At 40.7% G+C, this 27266-nt stretch overlaps 3 protein-coding genes across 5 annotated transcripts; 1 reads left to right on the top strand and 2 right to left on the bottom strand.

Annotated features, from left to right (window-relative positions):
- Positions 1-166: 166 nt before the first annotated feature.
- On the top strand, positions 167-2902 carry LOC105277053 (E3 ubiquitin-protein ligase TRAIP). Of its 2 annotated transcripts, none has more exons than XM_011335192.3 (7): positions 167-574; positions 980-1351; positions 1463-1507; positions 1645-1767; positions 1848-2073; positions 2220-2375; positions 2477-2902. In XM_011335192.3, exons 1-7 carry the CDS (start codon positions 462-464, stop codon positions 2651-2653), a joined length of 1212 nt encoding a protein of 403 aa, XP_011333494.2. In that variant the 5' UTR covers positions 167-461; the 3' UTR covers positions 2654-2902. The 2 variants fall into 2 exon arrangements, with proteins under 2 accessions (XP_011333494.2, XP_011333493.2); XM_011335191.3 differs by having other exon boundaries at positions 168-574; positions 1463-1564.
- Positions 2903-3143: 241 nt separating this feature from the next.
- LOC105277050 (calcium and integrin-binding protein 1) lies at positions 3144-7161 on the bottom strand. The gene is made up of 5 exons (XM_011335187.3): positions 6996-7161; positions 6681-6783; positions 6342-6489; positions 4451-4575; positions 3144-3900 (listed from the first exon to the last, which is right to left on the bottom strand). Exons 1-5 carry the CDS (start codon positions 7088-7090, stop codon positions 3790-3792), a joined length of 582 nt encoding a protein of 193 aa, XP_011333489.1. The 5' UTR covers positions 7091-7161; the 3' UTR covers positions 3144-3789.
- Positions 7162-15153: 7992 nt separating this feature from the next.
- On the bottom strand, positions 15154-26906 carry LOC105277049 (4-coumarate--CoA ligase 1). Of its 2 annotated transcripts, none has more exons than XM_011335185.3 (7): positions 26571-26906; positions 18999-19155; positions 18548-18755; positions 17896-18223; positions 17428-17722; positions 16060-16597; positions 15154-15387 (listed from the first exon to the last, which is right to left on the bottom strand). In XM_011335185.3, exons 2-7 carry the CDS (start codon positions 19101-19103, stop codon positions 15269-15271), a joined length of 1593 nt encoding a protein of 530 aa, XP_011333487.1. In that variant the 5' UTR covers positions 19104-19155; positions 26571-26906; the 3' UTR covers positions 15154-15268. The 2 variants fall into 2 exon arrangements, with proteins under 2 accessions (XP_011333487.1, XP_011333488.1); XM_011335186.3 differs by lacking the exon at positions 26571-26906 and adding an exon at positions 24514-26493.
- Between the last annotated feature and the right edge of the window lie 360 nt (positions 26907-27266).

Below are 27266 nucleotides of genomic sequence, written 5' to 3'. Positions count from 1 at the left end.
ATAATTGATTAAGAATTAATTAAAATTAAAAATACGGCTTTTATATATTACATATTTAATTTTTTATCAACGAAGTAAAATATTACCGACATAACATATCACATCGATATAACAGAACATATTCTAGAAGGTACGAAGGTACACGTTGAGGGTCATCCAGCACAGATGTCACTCGATTCTTCAACGATCTTCGACGCGCGTTTCTCGCGTCTCGCGTTTTGCAATCACAACACGCTTCATCTGATAGTTTTCGAATTTCGGTCGCCGTGAATTTCAGCGTTTCTCGATTTTTGACAGCGCAGTAAGAAGACTCACTCAATGACGTGAGGCTCGCGAGATCACTGCAGAGCCTCGTCATTGTGGAACCTGCAACGATCGTCTGTCGCGGGACGTGTTTCCACTCATAATTCATTGCATCAGGCTTTTTCGTCAAAGGACTCGTCGATTAACACGATTTTACGATGAATATAGTGTGTGGAATATGCAGGGATTTACTGGTGCCGTCCAGCGATGTCTTCCACACGTCGTGCGGACACATCTTTCACTTGGAATGCTTGACAGAGTGGTTGAAGAGGTAAGCCTGACATTACTGGGGTTTCCTGGTTCATACGTGGTTGCATCTTGCCTTCTCCATCATCCAAACGCATTTTGCGCTCTTTTCTGGAAGATTTTATTATAAATGCGTTATTCACATTTATGTCATTTTAGTATAAATTGTTATATATGTACATGTTGTAGCCTTATTGCAAAATCAGCCTTTTTGCAATCAGGCTAGTTCTTTTGCAAAACGGAGCCTTTTTGCAGAAGCGTTGATCAATTTTTCAATTAAACTAACCTAGCCTAGCCTAGTCTTTTTTGCAAAAAGTCTAAACTGACATAAAGTACGTCAGTCTAATTGAGAAATGATTAATATTTTTGCAAAAAGGCTGCGATGTATGTATAAGATTTGTTCTCATTGCGTATTATTATACTGTTGCAGATCAAAGACCTGTCCACAGTGCCGTGAGAGGACTACCGAGAGTAAGATACACAGGCTATATTTCAATTTCTCTAATGACTCCAACGTGGAAGATGCTTCGGTCCTGGAGCAGAAAATCGATAACTTGACATTCCAACTGAACCTGAAGGAGAAGAATATCAGTAATCTCACAGAGACTCAGAGTAAATTGCAGAGTGTGACAAAAGCTTTGAGAGAAGAGATCAAACATGTCGAGAGTGAAATAAAGTCTAAGAATTGTGCGATTGCTGCTTTCAAGGACCAACTCAAGTTTTACAAGCAGGAGTGTGAGGAAGTACACAATCAGAAAAGGGAGATTTCACGGTTGAAGAAACATATTGAAAACTTGAAGAAGTATGTTTTTGTTTTTAAATACATTATGTAATAAATATCAGAAATTACAGAATGTAATGCATACACAGTTAAGTTTATATCGAATTTTATGATTAAAAGTTGATTTTATAGCTTGCAGAATCTGATAGATGCCTCTGTCGACGAAGTGGATGAAAGGTTAGGAATGATAAGCGATCCTAACACACTTATTACGTATATATCTGTAATGAAAAGGTATCCTTGATCTCGAACACTGTACTGTGTTATTTGATGTGTGCATTTATTGATTATAATGTAACTGTTATGTTTCTTAGAGAAATGACAGTCAGTTTTAACAAAAGGAGAGAACTCAGAGATAAAGTCAGCAAACTACAGCGGGAAGTGCAACAGCTCGCTGCAAAATGTGCCTCTTTGTCAGGGGAACGTAGTAAACGAAAGTATGTATAATTGGACTGCCAAATAAGCGAAGATTATATTTCTTTCAGATTTCTAGCTTACATGGCCTTCGTGTTTCTAGAGAATTGGAGGAACAATTGATAATATGCGAGAGTGAGAAGATACACCTGCAAAATCAGTTGCATAATGAACAGAAAAAAGCGCACAAATGCGTTTGTAAAGTGCTGAAGGAAAAGCCAGACAGTTTGCAAGAAGAGTATAGCTTCGAGGAAGAATCTAACACGGAAACCAAGATCGACGACGCTTGGGAAGTCGAGGCGAATGATAGTTGCACCATTGTAGAGCCAGTAAGTAATTGCGACTTGTGCGACTTTGAATTAACGAAACTTTTTATCTTTCGTACATAATGAAATTATATTATACATGATTATTTTTTTGTTACTTTTATGTATCATTGGCACAATGTAGAAGATTAATATTTATCATTACACAGGACAACATTACAGAGGACAGCATCGAGAATACACCGCGGAACGTAAAGTCGTACGGGTTCTCCTCGATGAAGAATCGCGGTATTAAGAGGACTAACAGTGATGTAAAAGTACCATCGATACTCGCGAAGAAGCCCAAATTTAATCAATCAAATCAGGTGAGAAGTTGTGCTTTGTATTTCGCACTTTTGCATTTTTACACATTTGTACGATATTTGCATCATTGCGTCGTAACTTTTCTTTCTGATGATTATTTCAGAAGTTTGCAAGCAGTGGTGTGACCTTCGATGGTTTCGGTGGACATGCAAAATATGATAAATTTCCTAGTCCAACTCTCAGTTTTCACATGAAGAAAGTCAGAGATGAGTCGAAGACGAAGAAACCAAAGCTCGATACCGGTGATAATCAGAAACTCAGTGATATTTTATTGGTATGATAATACGGTGCCTAAATTATACAGTTGGATAAGTATCATGTTGAACATAGAATTCAAGGTTTTAACAAACTTGCAATATATCCAGAACTGCAAAATGTGTATCATAAATATGGAAAACAGCATATGTGATTAATCGCACGGTAAATTTCTTGACCTAAAATCAAAGCGATTTATTTTTATAAGTAACTTGATTTTGTAATGCATATGTATTTCCTTTTGCACAATGATTATTAAAATAATTTGTTTTGCAATCTCATGTGTACATCATTTCATGACCATGAATATATGTATGTATATATGACCATACGTTTTTTGGGATTTTTAACAATTATTATTTATGCAATAATTAAATGCATCTATATAAGAAAAATAATTATGGTCAAGTATATACGTTCCCAATCTTGTATTATCGATTATCAACTAAAAGATTCGTGGGTGTAGTCTCTCTCTATCTCTCTCTCTTTCTTAAACGATTATATGCAAGAGATTAACAATATACTATTAATTTATTACACGACGAATACGAAACGTAAATTCGTTACACGTATATTAAAATTAAAATCGTGATTGGTAACAATGTCGCATTTTTCTTTGCATGATAAAATTTGTATAAATTATAAGAAAATTCCTTATAACTATTTTTAATAAAATAAAAAAAATACGTAATACTAAAAACCCTTTTCGCGATTTATCCACGTCGATTTTATCGCAGGGGGTGCAAACGTTCACTCTGACCGTTTTCATCCTTTAGCTTTCTTCGCGTCCGACGCTAACAGGTACTGCTGCACTCCAGGTACGATTGCATCCTATTTCTCCAAGTACCTGGTGGTATTACGTCAAGTACAAGGTACTACCCGTCCTTGTGCCTCTAACACACGGCAGGAGCAGACCGACGCTGTATTTTCCCGGGCTTTCACTCTCGGAACGATTTACAGTTGCCCGAGTTGCATCGTTTACAAGTACTAACTATTACACGGTGCACTGAATCAAGTCAGAAGCGTCAAAAGTTGAAAAACTTGTTGAAAAAGAAACACTTAAATGGAATGATTACAATTAAGAAAATACGATAAAATTTATAACACGGCAAATGAGAAAATTTAAAATTTGCGTCAGATGTACAATTAAATTAAACGTTATTAAATTTTAAATTGGAATGTATGTGCAAAATCTGGCATTCTGGATAGCGTGTGTACAAATTCTTGCAGGGTAATGTTGCCCGTATTAAAGAGATCCATTTCTCGCAGTATCTGAAATCAGGTTCATTAAATGTCCATTAAATTGTTTATTACTCTATCGGTGTCCATCACGATTGGATGAAAAAAAGTGGATGAGTCGAAAAGAATTCGTGGCAAAGTTTTCAATAAAATTCAACGAGAGAGAAACTTAATAAATTATTTCAACAATTAATTCTCTTATTGAAAAGTACATATATCATCTAGATTCTAGAAGACTAAACCTTATCAAAAAATGAGGTTTTAATTTTCAGAACAAAATACGTATCAAGATGATTATTTCTTCGTTAAAGAAAAGAGAACAGTGAAACAGTTGATGACTTTAAAAGCAATTTCCCCGGCTTCGAAGATTGCGAGTGCAACAATCTCGCAGAATTAATTCTTCCTCGCACAGAAGGTACAGCCTTCCTTTCAATTCACCCACTTTCTGCCGTGGACCAACAACGGCCACCGGAAATTTGCTGCAACAGAAAGCAGCCGCGGGTTTCGGCAAAAGGATTAATCGCTTCCTGATTCCGTCCTTTGTAGGCGCGTTCGAGGACGCACAGCAGGAATGCATACCAACCATTTGCGCTACATCCTTCGCGCGTTGCCGATCGATTCGGACCTGTCCACGTTCGTCCATGCCCGTCAGCCTCTGCACCGTCTCGATCAAATCATCGAGAGAGACTTGATTGTCACCGTCGAAATCTGGAAACGATGACGAGATCAGAATAGCCGCTATTCACGCACCGCGAAATGACGCGTCGAATTTGTCGCGCATTTTGTGCGCGACCCGGAATAAGCGACATTTAACGCGAAAAACCAGAGAGAATAAATATAACATTTAAATAACGAGAGCGCATGTCTCTCAGATTCAGCTGAAAATCGCGTGGAATGGCACTTAGTTCCGTGCTGCGTAGCACGATTCAAATTATCTGAATGGAGTCGCGGCCATATCGGCAGATTGCTGCGGGAGTGCGTCTCTGCGTCCGCAGCAATTGACACGCTCCCGTGAAATTAAACGGTCCCGATTAACGAAATCGACTGTGAGCCGCCGATTGCTACAGCGTGCTACAGCATGTCCGACGATGATTTGCGGCCTTTACGTTATCGTAATCGCGGCAGCTTTCGCACATTTCGCATGGGATGACTTCAATCAAGTGTATTTCGGCAGTCAAAATACTTGCGTTTCGAGAAGTGAAGAAGAAATTCTTTAAATATTTTAATCATAAAGAATCATAAATTGACGATAATTTGGCATTTAGTAATATCTTAAATTTGCTGATTTGTCTTTTGCTAAAGTACGTGCTGTGGTTGAAGTAATTGCTGTAATCCGAAAAAAGATTTCTGGACTTAATGCTATTACTCTTTAATTTATCATAAAATAAGATCGCTATAGCGACAATCATATTTATTATTGAAAAGAAGCATATTTTAATCTTGAATAGAAAATTCGAAAATCTAGATTCAAATAATCTTGGTGCTATCTCATTAATTTTCTCAGAAGGATTTAGATACAAATTTCTAGCAAGTTCAAAATATTCTTGATTTAAGAATATTGTGAGATCTAAAAGACATCTTATTCTATTCTTGTAAGAGAATTTGTAGAATCTGAATAATAATCCTATACCTCGAGCGGCTCGGCACTCGCCTCCGCGCGCTCTGGATTCGCTTGACTTTAACATTCAATATTTCGATTATTATTGCCAATATCGCAAAACGGTATAGGACTTTTCTCTTCGTCTCGGTCCGCTCTACTCGTGTACGGAAGCTGGGGCGATCATTATCGGACACCCTGTATATACTTACTTGAGAAATAAGATTCGAGATAAGACATTTCCATATCTTTTAATATTTCTTGTAGAGTATTGCACTTATTCATTGTAAATAACAGAAACACTTTCCCGATTTTCGATTGCAACACATAAATATTGGCCGTTTTATCGGAATAAAGGACGCAGAAGCGCCGAGTCGACGAGCGACTGTGAGAAAATGATGCGTCGACATGGACAAAGCCTACTATAAAGTGGCGCTAATATCAAATTATTCTACATACAAGAATATATAAGCATAAATTTGTATATGTTACTCTTGCCTCAAGACAGTAAGACAATCTTATTTAATTCGAGAGAGAAGAATAGAAATTACTGATTTAAATTAAAAATTGTTTTATTTTCATATTTTTTATACTTGTAATACGATTAAATTAGTCAAGAATATTTTTCGTCTTGTTATCAGAAATCCTTTCTGAGGGTGTGTAGTTGAAGTAATTGCTGTAATCCGAAAAAAAGCACCGTGATATTGGCACATCTTCTCTTTCCAACAGATGACAGTATTTTTATGACTGAAGTATTATCCGCCGGGGATGTTTAATAAGCGCACAGAATGGCGGACAGCAAATATTTGCCGGGACAGAAGTTAGAGTCCTGTGCGCACAACAGTGGATGTAGATCCAATTGCGTCCGCGAGCTTACCGAAAATTTCAAAAGCCCATGCAGCCCGCACGCCCTGAGGACAATTTGCGGAGAAGGCCGAGCAGAGGTCGAGGATATCCTCGAAACTCAAACGTCCATCTCGCTCTGCTGAGAACACCTTGTATATCGCGTCGCGGAATGGATTGCACTGAAAAATATCACATTTTACATAAATATATATATATTTCTTTTCTTTCAGAATAATTTGAACGCCTTTGTTGCTGTTCGATTTTGCACAAAACGATGTTTCAAAAAAGGCGAGATAGTGTGTTTTATGTATTTATACGTTTCAACAAGTAAACAGATAAATAATTTAATATTTGGATAATTTGTACTTGCACGAATCTGTGGAAGAATTTTGTCGATTTGCTCCGTGGAAAAGCGATAATGCAGATTTTGCTTGAGAATGCCTGGCTCTAAGTCGTCGAGAAGTTTATATATTCTGGAAATGAGTTGATTAATTAAGTTGCATTATCTGGACGTAGATCTAACATGAATCTGTTCAAGCAAAATTGTAACATTTATCAAAATGAGTATTCCTCGCAAATCGGTAACAAAAGTTTTGATGCTTGACATCACTTGACACACTATTGGATAAATTATTTGTTGATAAATATTTTATCGCTTTACTCGAGATGGAACTCGTGTACTTACTGACGAATTTCACCCCTACTTAAGTACGTCAGCTTGAGATATTCGTCAATAGCCTCTTCTGAGAGAGTATCCTCGTTGGAACCCGAATTTCCCATTGGTACACTTTGATTTAATATATCGACACGTAAAACACTCTACCGATCTGACCGACAGCTATCGCATTAGCGATAACGTACGTTATCGTTTCAGCACGCGGCTATAAAAAGATCTGATATCTCGGCATTATCGATTTTATACGCAGGAACGTTTAACTGCTTAACGACGATAGCGTTTATGGTTCCACTGTAACATAAATTTAACGACCGTTCCCGTAGTTTCCGACACGTTTATATCGATAGAATTTTACACCTGATTGATAAATATTATCTCAGTTCTGGAATATCGAATTTGGTGGAACAATTTAGCCATTACTGATACGTTAAATCTTCCTTTTACAGCAGCCTCCAATCTTAATTAACTCGAACATGATTTTTCGTTATAACGTCAAATATTTGCAATATTTCGCGATATAAGATTGTCCATTGAATTTTTGTTACGGAAAGATCGTCGGCGTGCTCATTAAGGAATATCTTCCAGCGACAATGAGAAAACCACCATAAGGAAACTTGCTCGCCATTTGTTCAACGCGGTCTGTGCACGTCGAGTGTAGTTAATCATTTCTGCTCGTCGGCCGCTGAAATAATAATCCGCGGAAGATCAATTTCGCGACGGCGTTTTAATTAGTTGTTTAACCAGCCGGTCGTGTGCTCCGGGTTCATTAACTGGTCTTGAGACAAATGCATATTCACGACGCGCGTAAATAAGCGGGCGGGTGTGCGGAGATTTATATATATTCACGGTACGTCTCTCCGCGCGCTCTCTCTCGCGAGGGAGAGACCGCTTAGAATTAAGCGGCGCCGTGCCGCGCGCAAACGCTTAAACCGATTACGCGTGGAACGCGCGGAATTTCGCGTGCGAGCTTTAATTAGATCGTCAGCGCGGCGGTGAGCGTGATCGTTGATTGGAAAACGTACGGAGATCGCGCGATTTGCGCGCTCGTCAAACGAAGCATCCACCGCGGAGTGCGAGTGGAGGCGCAGTATGTATAGCGTGAAGTCGATTTCTCCCTGATCCATGAAACCCGGCACGCTATATCAGAGCTTGATTAATATCGCCGGCGAGAATCGAAGACGCATGGGTAAACTGATTGTGAGTCGCGTGCTGCAATTGTGAAATCCGCGCACTTGAGCAATACAGAGAACGTTCGTAACGGATTTTACTCGCACAAATGAAAAATTCCGCGCGAAATTATTAGTTGAAGTACCAGAAATCGCTTCGGTCTTGTTTTTAGCAAGACTCTGTAATAATTTTTAATAAGACTCTGCAGTCCTTTGGAAAGTCTTACTAAAGTATTACTAAAGGGATGCTCTCTCGTGACGGTCTCGATACAACAATCGAAGTAAAACGTCGCAGGACAGAACGCTTGGCGACCGGAACGTATCGTCGCCGCGACGCTGTGATACAGCATTACGCATGCATTATTAGTCATCAAACATTGAGTGACGATTAAGCATGGTTACATGCGCGACGATGACATTCGCGGCACGATTTCTGGTGTACAGTGATACCCTGATTGCAGCATTGCGCCAAGTGCGGGTCGGATATCGGGGAGGATCCGCCTGCGCTCGCGCGCGCACGATCATCCCTCTCGCGCTATAAAACAATTATCCCGCTCGCCCGCTACTCGCCACGCTAAATGCGGTCTGCACCGGAGTCGACCTCTCGCATTGAGCACGATACGACACAATCCGGCTTGTTCAACTGCACCGGTCCCGCTCGCGAAAGTTGCACGGGTTGGTGCATTCACGCCGCTGACAGAATCACGCGCGTGTCGCGTCACTGCATACGTAATCGGACATTGCGTAGCATCGTATCGCTCTTATCCTCTGATACACTCCGCCGTCGTCCATTCATCTTGCGATTTTTAGCGGATGTCCCTGTTGCACTGTTTGTAACGAGCGAACTTTCCGCTGCGGTGATGCCGAAGCAGCGGGAGAGAGACGAGAGAAACGAGAGATGTGTATGTGAAAAGGCTTGATCGTTGAAATTTTTCGGATATTTGGTTTTCTGGTCTCCGTATCTTCTCTCCTCTTGGAAAATTATTATTTTTATTTATTATGATATGTGAAATGTGGAGAAAAATATGTTGGCTTGTAATATATATACAGGGTGTCCCGGGTTTTAACCGACAAACTGCGGGAGCATATTCTACTAGTGGAAATAAGAAAAAATTCTTATATCGAGTTTGCTTAGAAATGCTTTATTACAAAGTTATAAACCAATATTGAAAAGAAATATCAGATAAGTAACAACGGATTTTTTCACAAAAATAAAAATTATGTACCCAATGATTTAGTGACGCATTTCAAAATGTTATCCTTGCACATCGATACAAGCTAGACATCGACGCAGTACAGAATTTGTTACAGTACGACATTCCTGAAAATTTTGTTGCATCTCAGTAACTGAATTAGTAATTCGTTGCTTTAAATCTTCAAACGAGATTACTTCTGTACTGTAAACTTTATTTTTTAAAGTTCCCCATAAATAAAAATCAAGAGGCGTTAAATCGGGCGATCTTGGAGGCCAGAAAACCGGTCCTCCTCGACCAATCCACCTATGAGCATAATGTTCATCTAACCAGTTTCTAACTTGTCTAGCATAGTGCGATGGACAACCGTCTAACTGTATCCAGCTGTTTTGGCGAAACTGCAGTGGCACATTTTCCATCAAAATTGGTAAATCGTTTGATAGGAATCTTCGAAAAGATTCTCCGTTCAATCGGTCAGGATATATATATATATATATATATATATATATCCTGACCGATATATATATATATATATTCGTCCCGTTTGTCTAGTGTTTTTAATAATAAATATATGTATGTTACAGTCCAATATATATCATCTCACGTTGCGATTTGTTGCATTACACGATGGATTCTCAATTTTTTCACTAAACTGTTTCGCTTGCGAGATCTTAGGAAAGATTTCACAAAGTGCTAAGCATTACTCAGTGATATGCGTAATTTTTGAGTCAATTTATATCCTGCAAAATGGAAAAGATCACCGGGTGGAAAATCAACGGTGCAACAATCTAATACATACATATATTAAAGCAGCAACTGTGTACGCTAAAACAGCAACTTAATACATACATTAAAACAGCAAATCCCCGCCCATCCGGCTGGTATCCGCTTCCACCGTCCGGTGTGTTCCAATCAACCGCGTGCATCCGGAGCAACATTATCAATCCAAACGTGAAACGCGCGTAAATAAAGTCCGGTTGTGGCCGAATAAACGTCAGCGGCTGCGGAAGTACAGCGCGCTGCAAAACTTCCGCAGTACTGCATTTTACCAACTCGAGTCTCTCTCTTCCATGTCGACAGTTGCTCTCTCGAGGGTTGAACTGGAGGAATGGGGGAACGAGGAACGAAGAGGCCGGTGGTGGCATTATTGCGCAATTAACGTGGGGCAAAACGCGCCGCAACGAGGACCTGGAAAACCGGCCAATAACTATTACACGACTTCGCGAAGCGGTTATTGTCCCAATTCGACGGGCACGGGGATAGGCATGAACAGCATGAGAGGGAACGTGGGGGTCGTACGGCGGGAGGGTGCAGTCGCTTTGCGGATAATGGCTGCGCTCGAGAGGTCATGTGAGCCTGACGTTCCAGCATGTCAACAGCAACTATGCATCATCGGATGTCTGCCGCACGTAAACGCCTGTCTCCTCTGTCCCACCGTGCGTCGTCCACCCCCTTCGTGTCTCCCTCTATGGACCGTTCCAGCTCGAACTCTCGCCCGGCCCTTCCAGTGACCGCCGATCTTCCCTCCTTCCCTTCCCTCGTCACGATGAACCCTATGGTCAGATATACGGGCTCGTTCGTTATAATAAGCAGTGACGGTCAAATGAACCCTCGTTAACCGTGAATTATCGATTTCTCTCTTCCATCCAGGTGCCAGTGGTGGTCCTGGAGGACCGCGATCGACACTGTTCATCATGATACTGATGCCTAATTTGGCGGCAACTTTGAGTTCTCCACGCGCTACTAACTAGACGCCAATAATCCTCGGGATCAATTTAACGTCTTCGCATTTTTCTCTTCGCGACGATTTTACGTCGGGACCGTCGAGGCCGCGTAAATCTCGACCGCACTCTATGCGTCACGTGGAAATAGACTGGCGAATCGAGTGGCGAGCCGTGGTCGAATCCCCCGGGGTTGTTCTTGACACTACATCGTTGTCGTAATAACAATTCATTTTCGGCAGCGGCATGATTTCCCCGGGAACGTGACCGCACTGCATATGTTGCTCAAGGACGAGCGGTAACGGCGGTACAGGGTGAAAGAAGGGGGCATTAGAAACGAGGGATTAACGTGCGGTTACTCGCGTGCCTCGCTACGAAATTACTTTAAATTATGGAGAATGGCTGAGGAAAAGAGGAGGAGAGAAAGAGAGAGAGGGGGGAAGGAGAAAAGATTGGAAAGTGCGGCACGTTTCTTGCTGGCCTGCTGCGCTTCCACCAGAAAGAGGAATAGGAAAAGAAGTTAATACTCTTTCCCTCTTATTCTCGTTTTCTCGTTTCAGTCCCCCTTTCCCTCCATTGCTTTTTCTTTTTCCATCGCATACTGGTCGTTTTCTATTGCTTCTTTCCTCCCTGAGATTTCTCACTCCCTCGCTCTCTTGTTCTTCCATTTTCATCAACCCTGCATCTTTAGCCTCACTGTCCTTTTTCTTTCTTTTGCCACGCTCGAGCTTTGTCTCTCGTTTTTCTGCTTCTAAGGACTCGCTTTTTACCTGCCGTTGTACTTTTATTTTTATCTCCTTTCATTCCTGTGTTTACTACCTCACTCAGTTATCATAACAGGCGTTTTCATATCTGGTTTGCTTCCTGATTCTACAGTCTTTCGCATTAATTCTTGTTTATTGCTAATATAATAATAGTCACGCTAGTGCATTAGTTTTTCATCATACTTTTGATCGATTGTTTTTAAACGTACTTTACATTTTATTAAAGGCTTTGTGTATACTTATTTGTCTTCATAATTTCCATTTTCTACATTATTATTCTAAGTTTTAACACGTAACGTAAAGCATTCCTCTCTCTTTTTCTCTTCTGGTTACGACTTATGCACCTATCTTTCTATATATATATAGTCGTATGCGCGTGCAACCCCCACGCAAAGTGCACCTCCAAGCCGGCTGCATATCTCCACGCCAGGAATTGGAGTGGATGGCGAACGTGGGTACAATAGTTCGCATTGTATTGGATCCAGCCGAGTGATAGGCCTCTCTCTCTCTCTCTCCCTGCCTCCTCTTTCTCCTTCACCTCGTCCTCCTCCTCTTCTCTTTCTCTCACCCTGCCTCACCCTTCGTCTCTTACCCTCCTATCGTATCTCATTTTCTGAAGGCCTGGCGTGAACGCGTATTGCACTGCGCGCTATGCCCAAATCTCGCTATCTATCGCCATTGCGACTAACTGTGCTGCTTCTACCGTTTTGTGCCCTTTCAGTCGGCCTTTGGTTTAAGTGTAACGTGTATCGCAGATTCGACCGATGCATGAATGCATTCCTCGGAAGGGATGGTTTCTACCATGTTTGCGGGGACCAATGTGCGCCCTTGACAATTACATCACTTATGCCATCGCATAATCTTCCTTCGCCGCGAAATGCAAAATTAGACTTTCCCATGAAATAAATTGTCAGGAAGAAAAGGAGAATCTTGTAAAAAAAACTTTATGCTTTTTGTTTTAAATTGCATCAATCTGGAAAGAATATTTTTATTAGTATACTAATAAAATACTAATAAAAATATTCTTTCCAGATTGATGCAATTTAAAACAAAAAACATAAAGTTTTTTTACAAGATTCTCTTTTTTTCCTGACAATTTATTTCATGGGAAAGTCTAATTTTATTAGACAGAATTTTATTATTAGTACAGCTTGAGACGTGCCTAAAAGTATAAGACGGCTAAATACCGATGAAGCACATCTGCGAGGAATAATCATTTGGACTGATTAACACCGTGAACAACATGTCAAGCGTGTGTGTGCGACGCGAATCCGGGCCATTGTGAATATCTGAATATCCGCGAGGCACGCGAATTCCCATATCTGATTGCGGGTGGATAGACTCGGATCTCATTTCCTGAGTACATCCAAGTATTTCACATATGTGCACACGTATACTTCGAGATGAATGCTGTGCTTATGGTACGTAAGAGAGAGACGTGATATTTTGTTATATTATACATTCTAAATACCTTAGGATATTTTCTTAAATATCCTTCGTGACAGTTTTGATGTGATAAAATAAAAATAATATTTATTACGATTAAGACAGTCACGCATGATTCATAAATAATTATTTTATGCATTACTGCAGTTGCACGAAACGTAAATCTGCAGCATTATGAAACGTTCCAAGCCAAAATTAATTGCGAACTTAATTTTTATAAACTCACCATACAGTAACGTGAGTAGAGTAAAATTTGCTACTTAAACAAAGTAACGCGGCTACGGATAATTGCGAGCAACGCTTTTGAATATCCGTCCTATCATCTGTGATTTATCACCGCGCGCGACCCTCGGCAAACCCTTCCGCACCTAAATATGCGGATTTGAGTAATCGAACCCGTGCGCGTATGTCACGGTGATCCCAATAACGGCACGCGCACAGATAATTTGCCGCATTGGTATCGTATACTGTATGCAGACCGGTTTCATATAATTAGGCACATGATCGGGCGCGGCAAACACGCGATTATGGATTATTTGTTCAGCGTGCAATGATATGTAAACACAAGTACGCCAAATTATGGTGCATGAAGAAACGATTGCGTAAGCCTTTCTGGCACATCTCTTTACCCGTGATTACGAAAGTGCTATCTGCAAAGAAACTGCAATGCATAATTGACCACCTGATTGCTTTCAGTTATTTTTAATCGTAATCATTTGTAAGTCATTTGTAAATGTTCGGTAAGTTAGCAGCACTGCACACGACGTGGCATCGATACAATAATTGGAAGAAAGTTAATTTGCTCTAGAAATCTATCGATTCAGTGTGGAAGTGGAGGCTGCGCTATCGGCTCAACGGCAAAACGGCGAACGAAATTTCGCCAAGAGAGAGACCCGGAAAAATGGAATTACTGCGAAACCGTATTCTCGCTGAGAAGAGGATAGGGAATTAAACGGCCTTCGAACGCAGCCCAAATAATTGATGCACGTCAATTAGATTTGTCAGGCCAATCGTCGTAATTAAATCAACAGGAACACGAGGCATGAACACGTACACATAACTGTCGACAGTTACACGCGTGTACCTGTGCGCACACCCACGTGCATACACGTACGTACCTTCGCACACGGATATCCTGTATCCGGACCATGTTCAAGAGACCGGCGTGAAATTTAAATTTCTCCAATACCGGACACGGATAATCCCGTTGATTCGTCGAAACCACTAGCAATTTATGCCGCACTTTTCTGCTAACAGTTAACTATTCCGTTAAGCGATGCAGCCATTATGCGATCAATTATTGATCACACATGCATTTAAATTTCACGACCAAAATACTTTGAATGATTTTTGGCTCCCGTAAACTGACGTTCTCAGAGAGTTAACTCAATTATAGATATTTTTCGAATTTGGAAGAATTCGGTAAGAAACGTATGATTAATAAGAAGCTCGTCTGCACATTGCAACGAAAGACGGAAGTTGTACGTTGATGAGAAGCAAGAAATAATCTCATGAGCGCGAGAGCCGCTCGCCGCTCGTTGACGTGTGTGTAACGCAACAGGTTTCTTCGCTTATTTTCGTAACCCCGAGGGATGCGAGATTAATGCAGGTCGGCGTGAGAGTGATATCACGTAATAACTCGAAACACCCTCGCCGCGCCGTTCCAATATATTTGAGGGAGAAATCAGGCCGCCGCGCGTCGTATTTGTTTAATCGGAGTCACGTTGGACAGCAGTTTATTTATGCTATTATACTATTATTAAATTGTTTAATGTAATAATAAGCTAGGATAATAACTTAGTATCTTCGTAATAAAAATAGTTACTATAATGATCGCTTTTTTCATTATATTTATTATAACATAAAAAAACATAAGATACTTTTCCCAAGTGGTTCATATTTAATATTACAATATATATTTTTGATTTAATCATTTAGTTGATACGTGAGGAGATTTTATTCTTATACGAACACGAGTCCATTGGTACATGGTTACAGTTTAGCTACCAGTGCTCGTAATTCGCGGCGTAGAATCTTGCCAGTAGGATTCTTAGGTATGGCGTCGACAAATTGCACTCCACCTCGTAGCCATTTTTGCGGCGACAGTTTCTCTGCAAGATAAATTGAATTGCACGGTTAATGTATGTACAGGTCGTCGCTCGTCCCGCGTCTACTATTAAAATGCAATGCCAAGACGAGGGTGCGCGGAATATTTCCACGCACGCTCGCTGTTTGTGCCGTATGTTTAAATTACAGAGATAACGGGGATAACTAACAATTTTGTTAATGATGCAACGCGGCGTTTAATGTTGTTGCAACGCGATGTCGCTAATAACTAATAATCCCGTTAATAACGCAACGCAACGTTTAATATTACTACGTCATGTGCTTGCTGCTGGCAGCGTCATGTTGAATCGCGCTTTACTCGCCCATTTACATTTTAACATCGCATTCGGCATGTAGTTCTTAACGTTTAATTGCGAAATTCAATAAATCCGGTATTAATCGATCAAGGTTTTAAATTTCTAATAATTTCGATCTCGTTATTTTTTAGATTCTCCTAATTTATAAACAATTTAATGAATTTCGCAATTACATGCCTTCCACTAGGCATCTTGCTAGAAAATCTCGCATCTACAATCTCATTGCAATCAAAAGTCGAAAGACTTCTTGAAAGAGCTGAGAAAAGGTTGCTTGAGACTCCCTTTCAAAGCCGAGTTTAATGAACGGCGCCTTAATGAACCTGCCCGAGGGGTCGAAGATCTCACTGAGGGATCACCCACGTTTGATAAACTCCTGGATGTCCTGGACGGTGACCGTGGCGCCGGGCTTTCTCACTATAAAAGCTATGGGAATCTCCCCGCTGTGTTCGTCAGGTTTGCCAGCGACTGCGGCGTCTTTCACTGCAGGATGCGACAGCAGGAGCCCTTCTATCTCCGATGGCGAGACCTGGTAGGCCTTGTACTTAATCAGTTCCTTCAGCCGATCCACCACATGCAGCCTATCCTTCTCATCGTAGTAACCGACGTCACCAGTATGCAGCCATCCGTCCTCGTCGAAGGTTTCCCTGGTGGCTTCGGGATTGTTCCAGTAGTACATCATCACTTGATCGCCCTTGAAGCAGATTTCACCGACCTGACCCACGCCCAGTGTTTTTCGCGTTTTGAGATCGATCACTTTGCTGAGAAAACCGGGAAGGGGTTCTCCAGATCCTTCGTCGTCTTCGCGTGAACTCAGGTTGCTCACTAGTGTCATTTCCGTCATGCCGTAGCCGTTGCGAATGTACTTGATGCCGGTACGAGCTTTCACCTCGACTATAGTCTGAGAACAACGAAAACATAATTAGTTCAAAGTTACCGCACAAACATTAACAGATTTCGTTTCATGTCAGCTCTAGGGCCAATCAGCAATGCTATTAATGGTTGATGGACGAATAAATAACCCGAGAATAACTACTTCAAGCTACTTTTCAGATTTTACATCTTCGCTAGCTCACTACGATTCAGTGAACTCAACATCTATAAAACAGTAGAAAATCAAAATAAAAATAAAAGTCAAGTATTATTACGGAAGCAGAGACAATTTAGCAACATAAATGCTGTTCAATTTAATTGACAATCGCTATTATTCTTCCCTCATTTTCCCTTACTTAATCTTAATCTCGCGTTTTATCCTCTCAACTATGCGACAGAAAAAGGCAACAATATCCGATGACTGAGAAACGACGATCTTCTTGGACGACACTTAAATTCAGAAACGTGCTCGGCTTTCGAAACTTTAAGGGGTGGCATCTCTCGATGAGAGAGATCAGTTTCGCATTTTCCTTCCTGAGAGACGCGATTGCGAACTCGCGAGTACGGCCTTTTATTTCTTTCCCCCTTGCCTTCCCCTAGTGACTCTACGAACCGGTTAAACAAAAACGAACGCGATATAAAGTTACTGCCAGGTCGTGTCTCGCGAAAACGCGACGACTCTCGGAGATTTCCTCTCGCGGTCCTTTCCTCGAACCTTTCTCACCACCGCCGCGACACTGCGGACTCACTTCGGCACTTAACAGGCCTTCCCCGATGGCTTTTCTTGCCGCGATAACTTGGCCGGAGAATCGGCAGGCAGAGGGACGACGAACTTCACGAGGACGGTGGAAAACTTACCTCCTTCGTGAACGGCGCCGCTCCGCAGATGATCTCTCTCACGCTGCGGAGATCGTACTTCTCCACCATCGGATGCTTCGCTATAAACGACAGAATTGGCGGCACGATCGGCAAACAGGTGATCTTAAACTCCTGGATCGTAGTCAGGAAGAGTTTCGGGTCGAAGGAAGGCAATAGGATCATCGTGTTGTCCCTGTATATGCCTAACAGCAACATGCCGAACGCGTAACCGTGATAGAACGGCAGAAGCAACAGGACTCTCTCGTGTAGTCTTGTGTCGAATAGATCGGGTTGGCTGTGTTGGCAAATCGGATTTTATAGTCAAATGAAGAAATAAATTCGCAATTATTAAATTACGATAATACAATTAATTACATACAGTTAAGCATAATTAAGTACAATTAATTACAATTAATTTGGATATTTACTAAAAATAATATCAATAAATTCGCTGTAAATACAACTTACATTACTTTCAAAATAAACGAAAACATATTTCTGTGAGACAACGTCACTCCTTTCGGCAATCCCGTGGTTCCGCTAGAGCAGAGAATAGCCAATGGATGCTTACTGTTGTCACCGATATTCGTCGTTTCGAATTCCGATAAGTCTATGGCTTTCTCGTTATTCAAAATATCCGTCAACGTACGGATGGTGCCAAACGGTTGATCATCTAGTTGCATTAATTCCAACTGCCAGGATAGAGTCGGCCGAATTTTGGCCAAGGTACGTTCCGTACGACGAGACACAAAAACAATTCGTGGTTTCGAGATGTTCAATACATGCTGGAACTCGTCTAAACATCGTGCATTCAGTATTTAAATATGCGATCGATTAATCAGCATTTAGCGCGACAAATATTGCGTTAATAATTATTTACATTGAAATTAGATTGCGTGACATTATAATAATTTATAATGGTATCAAATGTAATCCGCGGATCTCCGAATCAGAGTACAGATTATCTAATATTTCACGCGTACATAAATTTCACAAGTTTTTGTTAACGATATAATAATTACGAGAAAACATACTATATCGATAATATACATACTATTCGATATACATGTATATACATATATACATACGCAAAATATTGAGTAATAATAATTCTACTTACATTCTGTATATGCAGGGTTGTATGGTGTTACTATAGCACCGAGATAAATGGTTGCGCAAAGTGGTATTACCCACTCTATTCGGTTTTCAGCTGCAATGGAAATTCTATCTCCGATTTTTATCCCGTAACGGTGTAAAAACTGTGCGAGTTTCACGCTTTTCTCGTATAGTTCTTTGCATGTCATCTTCTTGCCGGTAGGTCCGTCTATCTACAAGAAAATAACAATATTTTATCACTTTACTGAAATTTTGATACTTACCTGAAAAGAAAACGGGTATACATGTGATCCGAATATGCACATTAACAGAAATTGAGGAAATATAATAATTCTGATACAACAGTTCTGATGATATAATTAAACAGAAAAATTATGTGATGTTTTTAGTTTAAAAGTAATAATGGATAAAATTTTCTCTAGAAGTCATTATTAAAACAATATTATAACACTTACTGTAAAAACATGATCGCCATTCAGACGTAGATTGTCCAGTATCATTTTTCCCATAGACATGGTTGGCAACGGATGTTCCAATCGACGCTCATATATTTTTCCCATCTTTGTAACAATGTGAAGCTTACCTTGCAAAATGATACTACAATATTTTTATCTGAAAAAGAATATGTCTTAATTAGATTAATTAATGTAAAACAGAATTTATAGCTAATTTCTTTATCAGAAAGCACGGACAAAATATGTGTGCATTGTAATTAGGGCTCGGATTTTATTTTGTTTATCGAATATACGTGTAAACGTTAAACGTTTATCCGTTTACACTTATTTCCAGAAAAACGTTTACTTGTGGGTAAACGTTTAAACGTTTATTATACGATTATTATACGTTTATTATACGAATTAAAGATCGAAGCTTCGAAGATGTGAAGTAGTCTTCGAAGGTCAATAACTTGAAATTATGCGGTAATCGACTACATGCAACCAATTTCAGCTTGTTGTGGCGATTATATGACCACATACGTCATCGCCTAGACGGTCGGCAGTTTCGCGCGGCTAGACTCAGGCGAGGCAAATAGACCGAAAAACACGTCGTCAAAATAAACAGATTAGCGGATAATAGACTAGACCGTTAGATAGGGAATCCCCAATGAGCCGTTGCAGATTTGCAAGTGCTCCGCGAAATGTCGGGGGATTCCGTACCGACGACCGTGACGAGGCATACGCGCGGCGGCTGAAAGTGTGGTGATCGCGTCATGGAGGCGCGGGTCACCGAAAGAAGCAGGGCGCGATAAATAGGCGGAACGATTCCTCCCGTAGGAAATTCAAAAGGACCTTCGAGAGGTCCTACGAAACAAACAGGCTCGTGAGAGTAGGCTTTCGACGACCAAGAGGTCGACAAATAAGGGATTCGACTGGTAACGTCTACGCGAGCGGACGTGTCTTTGTATATTCGGACTCGGAATACAATTCGGGCTGTGCTCATTATACACCGAGCAAATATTATAATCTTTTAATTACACCCGATCCGCTCCTTTTTTACTCGGCACACGAAGAGCCAAATTGTGTTATCCTCGTGGTGTAACGTCGTCGTCGTCATCGTCGTCATCGACATGGTGTAACGTCAATGACAAGCCAATGACGAGCCAATGAAATTAAAAATAAGAGGTGGAGAAAAATGTTTGTACGTAAGGCGCGATTATAAACAGATAAACGTTTAATATACGTGTAAACGTTTTCCGTTTATACGTATAATACCTTAAAACACGTATATTCGGGAAAACGTTTCTAATGAACGGATATGCTAATTATACGTGTAAACGTGTTTCCGTTTAAACGTATAATAGCGAGCCCTAATTGTAATTATAAGGATCTTTATAAATTAACAATTGATATCAAATTTATCATTTTCACATTAACTAGTGCAATAAGAAGTAAAATCGCGTAAAAGATGCATAGTACGATGTACCTTCCCTTAAAGTAAGATGCACTTAAAATCAAATAAAAATTAATTATCTATTGGTAAATCTACCGATTAGCGAACCCACCTCCTATCACCTTGTCCTTGACATATATTATAGAGGTCACCTTTCTAAGTAACATTGTGCAAGTTTTAACCGTCGGTCGTTGTTTACTAAAAAGTTATTAACAAAAGAAGTTTAATGATTTTGCACGAATTTTCAGCTGTCTACGTGAACCAAGAACATAATATTGACATATATTACAAAGGTCACCTTCCCGAATAACCCGCACTAGGTTTTAGTCGTCGATCGTTGTTTATGAATAAGTTATTAACAAAAGAAATTTTGCAAATATAGTAGTTATTTTGAATATTGAAAGATATAAAAGACGAATATGTATATGAACGAAGGAAGGAAAGTCATTTAAAGCAGTGAATCGTTAATATATAGAATAGTTTCTTTTAATATAAGTACAAAGTATTCTTCACTTTAACCAAAAGCATAAACAGTTAAATACAAAGTATTCTCTGCTTTAACCTAACCTAAACTAACCTAACCTAACCTGGTTAGGTTATATTTTCCGAAACTGGAGCCTCGGACGGCTCGTTTTCAGCCCGCTTCGCGGGAGGGCGGGGGGCCGGGGCTTCGCCCCCCCCCCGCCGGAATCCGTGCCGTGTACCAGGTGATCAAAATATGTACTGTAAAATCTGTTACACTGGTTCTGGCGGGGGGCGGGGGGCGAAGCCCCTGCCCCCGCCCTCCCGCGAAGCGGGCTGAAACCGAGCGTGTGTGTCCGGGGCTCCAGTTTCGGAAAATATAACCTTTTGCTTGTTGTGGACGGCTGAAAATTCGTGCAAAATCATTAAACTTCTTTTGTTAATAACTTTTTAGTAAACAACGACCGACGGCTAAAACCTTTTGAAGGTCACTCAGGGGGGTGACCTCTATAATATATGTCAAGGACAAGGTGATAGGAGGTGGGTTCGCTAATCGGTAGATTTACCTATCTATTTGTAACAAATCAATTGTCATCGAACAATGAACTTTATATTTATGCGCGCGTAGCAAATCGAACGACTGTTGGTAACGCGCCAACTCATGTACGGCATGAAGATAGCCGCGACAGGTTCGCGACTCAGTTTCGTGCGGTGGCTAATGGCGAAAAATACACCTTCGATTTTGCGGCTCCGTTTTTTGGAGAAATATTCGCAATTAGCGCTGACAGGTATCCTCTTTTGCATTAAATGCGTTTCTCATGATCAATTACATCGTTGTAACGTAAAAATTCATATCTTGTGCGTCGATTCGATGAGATTAACACGGATTCTTTTCTCTTGGAGGATTGCCGTTTCGGCGCGGCCATAATTGAACGAATCTGTTTTGTTTTTCCAGAATCCAGGATGCGAGAACGAGGGTTAGGAATCAAAAATCAGGATCATCCGCGCGACGATAACCTAGGAAGGAGGATGGCAGGATTACAAGGGAGACAATCGGAAGGGAAATCATCGTTGCGGTGAGTTACGGATTGATTTCATATTCATTGCTGTTTATCGCACGGCTCGGCGATTGTGTGCAGCCGTCACTACCAACATTGAAATTTCGTTGACTTTTGACGTAAAGTATGCTACTATGGCGCGCGAAACTTTGAATTCACTGATGTCACGAAGTCGAGAGCAAAACTTTCGCAATTTGTACTATAATTGTAATAATGGAATTATATAAAGTCTACGTAGAAGAATACGAAATCTAGAAATATAAAGTAGGTTAATTATGTAACTCATTATGTGTAAAACTCTCGTCTCGTCTTATCGTTATCATATTATCGTTATTATATCAAAAAAATATTCTCTATAATATATTTTTGCATCATTCTTTTTCTTTTTCTCTCTTTTCTTTTATGCACAGATTCCATCATATTTTTTCAAAGATACAAGGTTTTAAATTATCGAATTATAAAATGAACATATCTTTAATGAGCAAATTGATCAATTAATAATTAATAATATCCATAATTTCCACCGAAATATCTTTTATCAGGAAGTATCCAATTTATTACACACGTATACATTTTCTGCCTCTTAAAGTATTTATATATTAAGATATTAAAATATATATAGTAAAAATAAAAAAATTAGAATAAATAAAAAGAAAATGGAAGTACATATGCTGTGGTATGACTAGATCGTAAGCGACGTATGCATCGCATCCACGGGAATGCATGCGACGGTGTGCATCCGGTATTCAGCCGCTCGTCTTCGGGTATTCGCGCGGAGGGCGGCCAGGGGGGGGGGGCAGAGGCCGCGTTCTCGGGAATCACTGAAGTGCTGGGGAATCGCTCTTCGGGGTTAGTCTCGTCGTCGACGACGTGGACGAGGTTCCGGGGGAGATTGGGACGCTACAAGGAAAGGGGATGGTCGAGGGCGCGTGCCGCTCTGATTGTAGCGGCCATACTGGGACACTCGAGCCACATACCGACGATTCTTGGCCTCATGCGACATGCCTAGACACCCCGAGAATATTTTATGATTCCGAGGTTGAAGAGTAGTAAACGCGAGAGGGCAACATCGCGCGAAACTGCAACGGATATCTTTTTCACTAATTCTGATTAAGGAAGAATCAGATTTGAGAAAGAGTTAGGGTGAGATATTCCCGAAAACAGTATGCTAATCTTTAAGCACTTTTGCATTCCTAAGAATCAATTCCATTTTATTACATATCCAATCACGTGGCGTAATCCACTTTAGAATCTCTTTCAAGACCGACCGTCATGTCGTCAGATACGTTTACGAAGTTTCACGCGAAAATTCAATTGAAAAGCCGGATAATCGCGAGATCCGGTGAATTTTTATCGAAACTAGGTGTACGTAAATCGTGAATCCTTCCTCAGGATGACGGCGGTATAAGAACAAACGTCTTGATCCTCTCGCAACGAATATTCCCGCGAGATCCTATCGGCATCGCAGTATCCTGCGATTATACGCTCCGAGCGCGAATGGGGATGGAAGGGTCGTCTGAGCGACTGCCGATATCATTTCGGGATTCCTCGTTAGAACACACTCGGCGACTTCCGTCTTCTGAAACAGCGCACCGTCGCTCTACGGAATCGAGCGATTTCGCAAGCTGCTTGCCGCGTTGAACGTAAAGCCGCGACTTAACGGAATTAACGACAGGCTACGCGCTCGGAGGACGCTTTGAGGGAGGCCGCGAGCTGGCGGTAGGGGTACGGGCGGCCCGGGGGTGGATTTTGATAACATGTGACTTTATCTGGAATTCCCCGGCGCGCAGGTAGTCTGTTTACTTAAGATAATGGCGAGGCGGAGTGCCTGGGCGTGGATGGAAGCTTGGCGGAGCGGAGGCAAAGGGATATTTCACCAGGCAATGTCGAGTCTCCGCGAGCGAGCGGGTAAGACCGAGGGGTAAGAGTAGAGCGGTGCCGGAGGAAGGATGAAAGGGGATGAAGTTGAAGGTTTGCGCGGGGGAAGATGGAAGGGGCGGCACACGCTCGAGGTGGCGAAGAGGCGCAAGAGTAAGGGTGCCAGAGCGGAGAACAGGAGGGGCGAGGAAGGCTGACGGCGGGCGAGATTCTCTCTCGGCGAGGCTACAAGAACTTCATTTTCCGAGCCATTACGCCCCGTACCACTGCGACCGTCCCTGGAAACCCCCTTTACCCCCTTAAATTAATTTATATCGAAATTTTAAATGACACTCATCGGCCCGAGCAATAAATAACGTCGCCGCGACCGCCTGCGGGGTTGCGACCCTCCTTCTTCCCACCCCCCGCTATTTTCCCGCGTCCTCCTCGATACTTTTTCAACGAACCCACCGTCACACTAGTAGATCCTTCTGTTTACGAAATCCGTCGGCGAAACAGCGCGAAGATGCATCGTGAAAAATGTCGGTCGCGACATGTAACCGACGTCGACCATCCGCGTGATGTAACTTACACGTGAACTGGCACAAAGTCGATTTAGATTTTATAGGACGATATATTGTATCACACTTTTCACTTTTCTTTATAATAAATAATTTATAACTCTGTTAAAAGAGATACTTACTATCACACTTCTGACAGTAAGTTTTCCTTAAGACGTTTGCTAATAAGATAAAATCCCGAATTGCGGTTAAAAATTGTTCACTTGGCATTTTTATGTCTCTTGAGTAAGTCCTGAAAAAACTCGCAGAAACTTTATCTGTTGCACATTAAAACCAGCGCATACCGTTTTATGCGAGTCGTTTGACCGTCGATGGCACGCGAAATGCGTTCCGCGTCGAAATCGCCACAACGCGAAATATCGTCAGCACCACGAGTGAAGTACATGCAAAGTGCTCGCTCGGGCGTGCGGAAAATCGGCGATAACTCGGTGGTACTTTGCAGTGAACGCTGACACGGCGACGTATTATAATGGATCCCTTTTATAATAATCGCTGTGACGTTTTGCAGAATTGGTTCTTTCACACGGTTCCGCGTGCTATAGCTGCTCGGTTTCCAGCTCGCCTAGTTTTGTCAACGCGGAAATTTGTCACAGGACAAACCACAACTATAGGATCATTATTCCCAGCGTAAGAGTGTATGCGGCGACATGCCACTTTGGTACGTTCTGTTCAAATCGTGGATTGCTTAGAGAAGATATAGTGATACAGGCCCTCGGCTCTTATTTTACGACATAAAAAATTATTATTGCACAAAGAATTATTTGCAAGAATTAAAGGCGTTGTAAATTATTTTCTATCGCGATGCACAAGTTTTGGCTTCGTGTTGCAATAGTACGCACTGATATTAGCAATGTTGTTAATAATAAATTATTTTAATTAACTGACTATCAAATGAGATAAAAAAAAAGTAGATAACGTTGATGTAGCTCTTGGTATTTCGTAACTGTATTATGTGACCGTTGATTTTGCAACATCATTTACATTCATGAGCCCGACAGCTACTGGACTAGATTTTGCATAATATCGTTACACTTTCGTTATCAGGTCATTTTTTGCGTTGGATATTAATAATAATTTCGCGATGAAAAATATCATCTCGCCAACGATGTAATACCATCGATTTGCATTGTCACGTTCCAACTCGATCGATTCACGCGGAGATTCGCAAATGTTTGAATAGGTCCACGCGATTTTCTGTTGGCGGCGTTAACAATCCGCTTTACTTTGGCACGATTGCGTTTACCTGTCCGATGTTTGCGCATAATTATCTTTCACCAACGGCGAAGAGCGATGAGATCCCTTTAGCTACTCGAATGATTGAGAAAGCGCTAATGACGCAAAATATTGACGGCGCTTGATGTCTTCGATATGTACAGAAAACTTTATATAATTCGGATGCTGCCATAATGGTATTATAAATGCAAAAGATAATAATATAAGTTATTCTTGTCACACGTAGCCTTAACATTTTAGAAACATTTTAGAAATTTATATTCGATTTTATGCGCTACCAAAAATTTTTGTCTCTCCTGCAAAAACACTGGAAACATCTTGGATGACAAAAACGTTCGTAAAGGTCGATTATGATGTATCTTTGATCGAGTCATTCAGCGATTAACACTCACGGTCGCGACGACATATTCGAAAATTATGACTGAAAGCGAGAAGTGTTTTTCGAGTACCGAATCGTTGCACTTACGCGAAGTGCACGCTGGTGAAATGGGAGATTCTTGTTAGGAGGAATTTTGTAATCGTATTATGTGAAAGCTCGTCGCTCTCGCTGCGAGGCATACATTGACAACACGACGTTTGCAGAGTTGATAATTACTTCGCGTATTCTTATCTCAACATTTATCACGAGATAAGTAGAAACATTTACACGCGCTTGGTTTGGTGGAAAATTACTTTATCTGTTTTAAAACCTCCTTTCATTCATATGAATTTAAAGATAATGATATTCATTGTAGATAATGATGATATGCATAACAATAGAATGAGTCAGCAGTAAATGCTGATATGATACCTGACTTCACTGACTTCTTGCTGCTTAATTTACCGCAAAAATTTACCATAATATTTACCATAATATTTTTATTACTTTACATATTAGATCTAAATCGCTGTTGTAAAATTGTTCTACACAAAAATAAAGTAAGCAATAATCATAAGGCTCTCTTACCAATCTCTCGCTGGGTTTTCTTTAATTTGAAAATAACAACTATTATATCACTTTCACTTTTACACAATACGAACCGTTAACGGCCAAAGTCGATACTGAAAATGCTCGCTTAGAAATACTTCTGAAACGAATACTCGCTTCGTATGAATTTGCTCACGCAATAAATGTTAAGTAGGCAACTGATATCAATGTTCAACTGCGCGTTCACTGATTTTCAACGTGTACAGCAGACGGTTATATTATCTTTCTTGTTATGGAAATTAATCGAACCGAATTGAAAGCGTACGTCATGCGTCCGTAAAGTTATCATACGCACTGTGCATCGCAATTCTCTCCAGCGTACGTTTTATTCCGTGCATCCGGTTGCGTGAGATTTATTCCCACTCGACTTCTCGTAGAACTTGCCCCACCATATCGAAATACCAATCGGATCATACGACTGATTTGCTCACATTCACATGTAAACATATTCACATGTAAACATATTCAAGAACGTGCGTACATTTAATTATTATTATCTATACTACATACAGACACATGCATATATTATACATATACGATATCGTCGATTAAATAATAAATATTATATTAAATAAATAAAAAAATATTTTAATTAGTCTTTACTCGTTAAAAATCTTAATTAAAGATTAGTATATTAAATTAAATATAAAAAAATCAAATAATAATATAAATAGA

This window comes from Ooceraea biroi, chromosome 3 (assembly GCF_003672135.1).
Source record: "Ooceraea biroi isolate clonal line C1 chromosome 3, Obir_v5.4, whole genome shotgun sequence".
NCBI classification, from domain to species: domain Eukaryota; kingdom Metazoa; phylum Arthropoda; class Insecta; order Hymenoptera; family Formicidae; genus Ooceraea; species Ooceraea biroi.
Note: the sequence above shows the minus strand (reverse complement) of the source record. Positions and strands in the feature narration are given on the sequence as shown.

What these genes read in the sequence shown, in the direction of transcription:
- LOC105277053 (XM_011335191.3), top strand. Translation starts at nt 462, where the DNA reads ATGAATATAGTGTGTGGAATATGCAGGGATTTACTGGTGCCGTCCAGC. An exon ending in GGGGAACGTAGTAAACGAAA is followed by an intron (nt 1,768 to 1,847) that starts GTATGTATAATT and finishes TCGTGTTTCTAG; the next exon opens with AGAATTGGAGGAACAATTGA. An exon ending in GTTGCACCATTGTAGAGCCA is followed by an intron (nt 2,074 to 2,219) that starts GTAAGTAATTGC and finishes ATCATTACACAG; the next exon opens with GACAACATTACAGAGGACAG.
- LOC105277050 (XM_011335187.3), bottom strand. Translation starts at nt 7,090, where the DNA reads ATGGGAAATTCGGGTTCCAACGAGGATACTCTCTCAGAAGAGGCTATT. An exon ending in AGTAGGGGTGAAATTCGTCA is followed by an intron (nt 6,784 to 6,995) that starts GTAAGTACACGA and finishes ACTCATTTCCAG; the next exon opens with AATATATAAACTTCTCGACG. An exon ending in AAATTCTTCCACAGATTCGT is followed by an intron (nt 6,490 to 6,680) that starts GCAAGTACAAAT and finishes GATATTTTTCAG; the next exon opens with TGCAATCCATTCCGCGACGC.
- LOC105277049 (XM_011335185.3), bottom strand. Translation starts at nt 19,103, where the DNA reads ATGGGAAAAATATATGAGCGTCGATTGGAACATCCGTTGCCAACCATG. An exon ending in TCGTTTATTTTGAAAGTAAT is followed by an intron (nt 17,723 to 17,895) that starts GTAAGTTGTATT and finishes TTGCCAACACAG; the next exon opens with CCAACCCGATCTATTCGACA. An exon ending in CGGCGCCGTTCACGAAGGAG is followed by an intron (nt 16,598 to 17,427) that starts GTAAGTTTTCCA and finishes CGTTGTTCTCAG; the next exon opens with ACTATAGTCGAGGTGAAAGC.